General features: G+C 38.7%; 1 protein-coding gene across 1 annotated transcript; it reads left to right on the top strand.

The window, feature by feature from the left end:
* The first annotated feature begins 12 nt into the window (after nt 1–12).
* Nucleotides 13–4252, top strand: AAED1 (AhpC/TSA antioxidant enzyme domain containing 1). The gene is made up of 5 exons (XM_008632941.2): nt 13–474; nt 1987–2040; nt 2485–2590; nt 2829–2960; nt 3584–4252. Exons 1-5 carry the CDS (start codon nt 397–399, stop codon nt 3709–3711), a joined length of 498 nt encoding a protein of 165 aa, XP_008631163.1. The 5' UTR covers nt 13–396; the 3' UTR covers nt 3712–4252.
* Nucleotides 4253–6523: the final 2271 nt, after the last annotated feature.

Here is a 6523-nt window from a genome sequence, read left to right as displayed (position 1 = left end):
CGGCACGGGCTCGGCTGCAGCGGACGGGGAAGAAAGCACAAAGGAGATCAGTGCTGCTCCTGAGACCCCCTGTTCTTTGGTAAAGTGACACACTATTCACCAGAAAGGAAATACTTCTTCAGCCGGGTGTTTAGGGAAACAAGTATCATGTTCCTTGATTTCCCAGCTGTCGAGCCAGCTATCACATTCCTAAAATATCTAGAGATAAAAATATTTGCAAGGCTGCAGGCCCAGTGTCCTTGTTCAGGCTTGGATTAAACCAGTATCCTAATCCAAATTTGGTGGCTGGAATCTTTCCCATTCCTTGTTCCGGATCACCTCCAAAGTGGGTGCAGCCCAAAGTCTACTGCTTCATTGCTGTGCAGTTTTATCTGTTCCTGACACATTCAACTGGGTATGTTGCAGAATTTTTTGTGTTACACCTGTAAGGAGTATGTAGAAGATCTGGCAAAAGTCCCCAAAGCATTTTTACAAGTAAGTACTCTGCCATTAATGTTTGTGGCTGCAATCAAGCAGATTTGTTATGTCCAACTGCAGGCTTATGTAAGGCTTCTAGGAATAAAAAAATGGCTCAGAAGAAGCACTTTCATTGTTTGCTGCAAAAGCAATAATGAATCTGCCTAGGAGACACAGGAAAGGATTTATGGCACTACACACTCTTGCAGCAGCATTATTTCTCCCTGCCCTATTAGCTTGGTGCTCTTTTTACTGCTGTGTTCAGAACAGTTAGACATCTGACAGGCATTTCTTTTGGTATTAGCAGTGCCCTGGACAGCTGTCTTCTGACTGCTAACTAGTGCCCTTTCCATTATGTTAGTAGAGCTAACTGATGGTTGTGCACGGAACAAGATCAGAAAATTGATCTGGATTAAAAATAGTATCTTTTTCTATGGTGATCTGTAAGCTGCATTAATAGTGTATCCTGCTCTCCAGGCAGCTGCACAAACAGGAATGACAGCGACAGAAAGGAGAAGTAGAGTGGGTAGGGGTTGCTATCGATGTGTATTTGTTGGGTGGTAGGAGACACCAGAGAAGACAATGATCTCCTGCTAAATGTGGAAGGTCAATCTGTCTCTCCTAGACTGCTGATTGAAATTCTGTCAAACTTTATTCCCAACAGCAGCATAGCCAATGACAGAGACTCAGGTCATTGCTGACAGAAACAGCAACTCTAAGTCCATCTGAGATGGACTAGGAATTTGAGGACAAAAATAGGCAATTTCTTTGTCAGCTTCCCTTCTCAGGACAGATATTTCTAAACTGTTTGATCAGTGTTACTCAAAAGGACATTTTCTTAATTTGGCTCCTCAAATAAATGTATACAGAGAGTCAAAAATATCCACACTTTTCTTAGTGCAAGTATTCTGGTTTTAGGAGGGTGTCTTTTCATAACAAGCAAAATGATTTTATATGGGCAATGATTTTATATGGGAAGGGCAAGTATTACACCCTAGCAGAACAACCTTACACTTACTAACTGTTTTACTGATACCTAAATGGACTTCAGATTTGGCCCCTGTTTTAGACTCAGGCCTAAGGTTGCACCTGCAATAGACAGCAGTGCATGTGAATGCAAGTTATATCTATATCATGTATGTGAATCATAGATGTTTGGGCACCATTTGGGCTGCTTCTTTAGATATAGGTGCAACTGAGTGGAAATTTTGAGTTTCCAAAATCATAATACGTTCTAATCAATTGAAAAGACAATCCTACCAACGCTGCAGGAAACTCAAAGTTTACGCACCTGTAATTTAAAAGTTATCTTTAAAAATAATTTTTCACTTAATAAATTAATGTAGCTGCTAATTGCGGGTGATATACAAAAGTGCAGTCTCCAAACATGTAAGTAATGTTAACGTCAAATAATTTTAAGTCAGTGCTCTGCAATCACTAACTTGGAATACCAGATTCTGTTAATGTTCTGAAGTCATGTGGAAACACCCAGTTCCTCTTTACAGCTTCAGTACCCATGTTCTGTTCCAGGAATCGAATGTGAGGCTTATAGTTATTGGACAGTCATCATATCATCACATCAAGGTAAATAAAGTAGACATTAAATACAATGTATCTTCTATTGTGTCTTAATGGTCTGTATTGAGGGATTTGTTTTGCTTGAAAAGGTGGTCTTTTGCAATGGCAATAAAAAAGGATAGTATTCATGAGGCAATTCTAATAGCAATACATCAGTAAAGCAAGTAATTAAAACTTTCAGTTTAAAAACCACCAGGGGTTGCTAAGGAAACATCTTTTCCTGATTTCACTGGAAGCTTTGTTTTAATAGAAGCTTTGAGGCTAAAAAATTTTCCACTTTAACATAACAAACACACAGTTTTCAAATAAGAGGGGGGAAGGTGGAGCTGGCAGGGCGTCAGTAATTTTTCTGTTGTCAGTAGACCCTAACTAGTTACTGCCTTAACCTTACAGATATTACTTCTTATTTCTGTGTGTGTATGTGTGTGTATGTACACCTTTGTTTTGCAGCCCTTTTGCAGTTTAACTGGGTATACACATGAAATGTATGTAGATCCACAAAGGGAAATTTATAAAATACTTGGCATGAAAAGAGGTGAAGGTAATAAAGTATCAGGTAAGAATACTTTTCTCATCTTATTTAGACTTTCACAAACAAAACAAAAATGCTCTGATAAAATAGTATGGCCACAATGTAAAGAGTGAGTTGCCCACCAGACTGTCTCTCATAGGCTATATTTTGAGAAAACACTGATAGTCAGGAATCTCTAAACTATTCACAGCAGTTGTTCTATGTTGTTGTTCTTATATACTTTCGTATTTCTAGATAACAAGTGTTTTGTGGTTTTGTTTAGTTCGGAGCCCTCATGTGAAATCAAACACACTTCTGGGAAGCATTAGGAGTATATGGAGAGCAATGACTGGCCCAGCTTTTGATTTTCAAGGAGACCCTGCTCAGCAGGGAGGAGCTTTGATTATAGGCCCAGGTGAGCTGCTTTGCTTTGTGTGAAAGTTACAACTGTCTCATTCCGCTGTTTGCTGCCATCTCGCCTGCTGTCCCTGTGGGTCCCAAGGAGACAGTCTTGTGTTGAACTTGTGTGATTTCTGTCGCATGAAGGAATCTGCAAAGTGTCATTTTGTAGTCCTATCTCCCACAGAGGTGGCATAAACCTGATCACAGTCCTGCAGAAATTGATTGGAGTGCTGATGGAACAACTGCCTCAAAGTTTGGAGGGTTTTCTTGACATCGTGGTATTTACCTACATTCTGCTTTCACATTTGATTTGAGGCATTTAATGTGGTTTTAGTAGAGAAGCAGAATGTGAAGGGGGAATTGCAACATGACAGTCATCACATTATTAGGAAACATCATGCTACAGCAGATTTAAACTAGTTAGGTGCTTCAGTGTTTCTTGCTTCTTTAACATAATTAAAATTCAAACATAATTAAACAATTGTCATTGTTTAAAATACAGTATATTGTGCAGTCTATAGAACTAGTACACATTTGTACGATAACTGGTAGGTAGTCAGAATGCTGCTTCAATTCACTTACATCTTTGAATAAATAAATATTTATTCAATAATTTACATGTTATTCTCATTCCAGGTAATGAAGTTCATTTTTTGCACCTTGATAAAAACAGGCTGGATCATGTTCCCATTAATACAGTTTTGCAGCTGGCAGGAGTTAAAACAGTGAATTTCTCAAACAAACCCCAGATTATTGACATATGACACTGATGTAATATATACTTTTTTTTAAATTCGTGCTCTACAAGAACAGTTCTCCAGTGAATTCCAACAAGCATCGGTTCTGTTGTGTCTTTGTGGGACATCTGAAACCTTATGTAGAAAATAAAAGCATAAAATAAACTACCTGACTCTAGAGAGAGACACAAAAGCGCTATTTCCATTGAATACAAGATAATAGAAACTAAAACTCAGCTGAGAATGATTGCAAAACATCCTGCAGCTTATTATTGCCTCATCAAACAATATTGGTAATATATTTTAAAAATCATTGTTCAAGGTGCACTAAACTAAAAAATCAGACTTTGCTCAGGAAGAATTTGGGATTCTTGCCTTCAGCAGATCAACATCGGCTTTCAATCCAAGACTTCTCAGAATTCTTTTAAAGCTTCCACCACTGTATGACAATTTTGTATGTCACCATTTTGAACACCTGGACTTAAGCTTATGCCTACTTTTGCATCAGGCACTGGCAGAAGTTATGAAATACATTTCACAATTTCAAATAAATATTTTAAATACATCATCCTGTATTGTCTGCAATTCTTTTGTGTGGTACAAAAATGTGGGTTTTAAGACCAAAGAGGTATGTCTTAAATTCATATCTGATCAGATTATCAGTTTTAGAATAAGCCAAATTATTTGTTTTCCTATGAAGATTTGCAGCAGAATGTTCTCCCTTTGTATGTATGTACTTTCTGTCAGAGCAAGAGGTCTCTGAAAAAATTGTCCTTAGTTATTTCTTAGACAACTGAAGTAAGCATAACAGCATTCTGGTTTGCAGTTCTGGCATATTTCATATTAACCATTTATCTACATTTGTTTATGTTCAACATCTATTGCTTTCATTAAAGTAGATGTGCCGTCTTTCATCCAGGAGACACTTCCTTTTAGCAATTTGAAAAAAAAAAATTTCCAAGATTTATGGAGGAGCATATCCTTTTCTGCAATCTCTGATCTTTGACCTTCACTGTAAAATGCTACCATCCATACATACATGTCTCAACTACAAATTTTCTCCCTTTTTAAGCTTTAATGAAATTGTAAAATGGCTTTTCGTGAAGATGTTTGTTCCTGCATCCATTAAGGTCACTGACAGGCCCAGAGCAAGGTCTGCAAAGCTTTACACTATTAAGAGCATGTGAAATTAAATGCACTGTTCCTTGATGAAAAATAAAAAGCTTGCTTAAGAAACATAACAATACTGAAAAAAGTAATTCTATTAAAGATACTATGCTTTAGCAACTTATTCATTACACCCCTATTTTGATACTATGCATTTAGAAGAAGGATATTATTAATAGAAAAGTACTGTTGTAAGTTCTCTGCTTTGATTAACAGCACTCAGCACAGGGCTAAAGGTAGTCTTGTGCAGACTCTGAACCCCTGTGATTTCAGGGCTGGCCAGAGGCTTCCTCAAACTTGGCATAACAGACTGGGACAGGCAAGCAGCTGAGGCTCACAGGGGAATGAAGTCTGCTCTTCATGAACCACTGCCCCTACAGTCACAAATAAGGAGCTGCCTCCTCCTTCCAGCACTGCTCCTGCTCACCAATATTTTTCAGCATGCCAGAAACTCTGGAATGCATCTGCCTCTCTGCTTTATGTTACTTAAACAACAGACAAAAGCAGGCTGGAAAAGTGGTCATATGTTTATAAAATAAAGACAATAAGCACAGAAAAATTATTTTCAAAGAGAATGAATGATGAATACTCATTTTATTTGTAGAGCTTCCACACTGCTTCATTCACCTGATAATCACAGCCGAGGACACTGATTCTTATTCCACTTTTGTTTTGCAGTTTTTGTTGTTCTTGGTGCTTTTGATTTTAAAGGAAATGTTCTAGCTGCCTCCCTGATTGTTTTGCTTTTAGTAGAATTAAAAAATATATACAATGGTAATAGTTCTGTTGGTCCTAATAAATGCATTTAACTAACTATAGCTGAAAGAACTATGGACTGTTAAAAGGTATTGGAATGAATTAAGCTGTAGTTTTCCAGCTCTTTACGTTCAAGTCATCCACCCTCACCATTTCAATACCGACAAGAACCATACCACAACCTCTGTGTTATCCCAGGAAAATAATTTCTTCAGAAAGGCTCACAAACTGCAGACAAACAAAGAGGGAGGAAAGAGAGGAGGATTCAGCACAAGAGCTGAAGTGTCCTAATCAAGGCATCGGCCCTGCTTTTTGCATCTGGCAACAGCTTCAGAGAGTTTGCTGGAGCACTGCGAGACAATGACTACCACATTCATAATAAATTGGAACAACGATGGCCAACAATCCTTGGATGAATTTGTTTCCGAAGTGTCAGCAGACTTTTAGGTCTTTGGTGTTATTTAGAAAAGATATTTTCAAAAAAGTTATACTGTGAAAAGTGGCAACTAGTTTCCAATAGGTTTTCCTCCGTAAGTAGGCAGGCACACTCAGCAGCGATAGAGCAGTTCCTTAAGGGCTTTCATCACGGCCAATGAGACGGAGGTGGGAAGGCAGTGGTTTTCAGAAGCTGTTTTACCTACTAGCTTGGTTTAGTGCTACAGCTATTTAAAGTAACTGTGTGTTTCAAAGTATCGCTGTGTCTAAGAGGCAGATTCAAACACAGTTACTTTAACTTTCCACGAAAGTTCATTTAGTGTTCAGACCAGAAGCCTGCATGTACTGGACTGTTTTCAGCTGGCCTTACAAAGTCCTTGCGCCCCTCTTTTGGCACATGTCATGAGGGGCACCTGGAGGACTGCGACGCCCCAGGAGCGGGCGGGGTCCATGCGGATTGCCAAGGGCGGGAGCGGGAGCC

The sequence above is a fragment of the Corvus brachyrhynchos genome, unplaced genomic scaffold, assembly GCF_000691975.1.
Source record: "Corvus brachyrhynchos isolate BGI_N302 unplaced genomic scaffold, ASM69197v1 scaffold424, whole genome shotgun sequence".
In the NCBI taxonomy this organism is placed as follows: domain Eukaryota; kingdom Metazoa; phylum Chordata; class Aves; order Passeriformes; family Corvidae; genus Corvus; species Corvus brachyrhynchos.
Note: the sequence above shows the minus strand (reverse complement) of the source record. Positions and strands in the feature narration are given on the sequence as shown.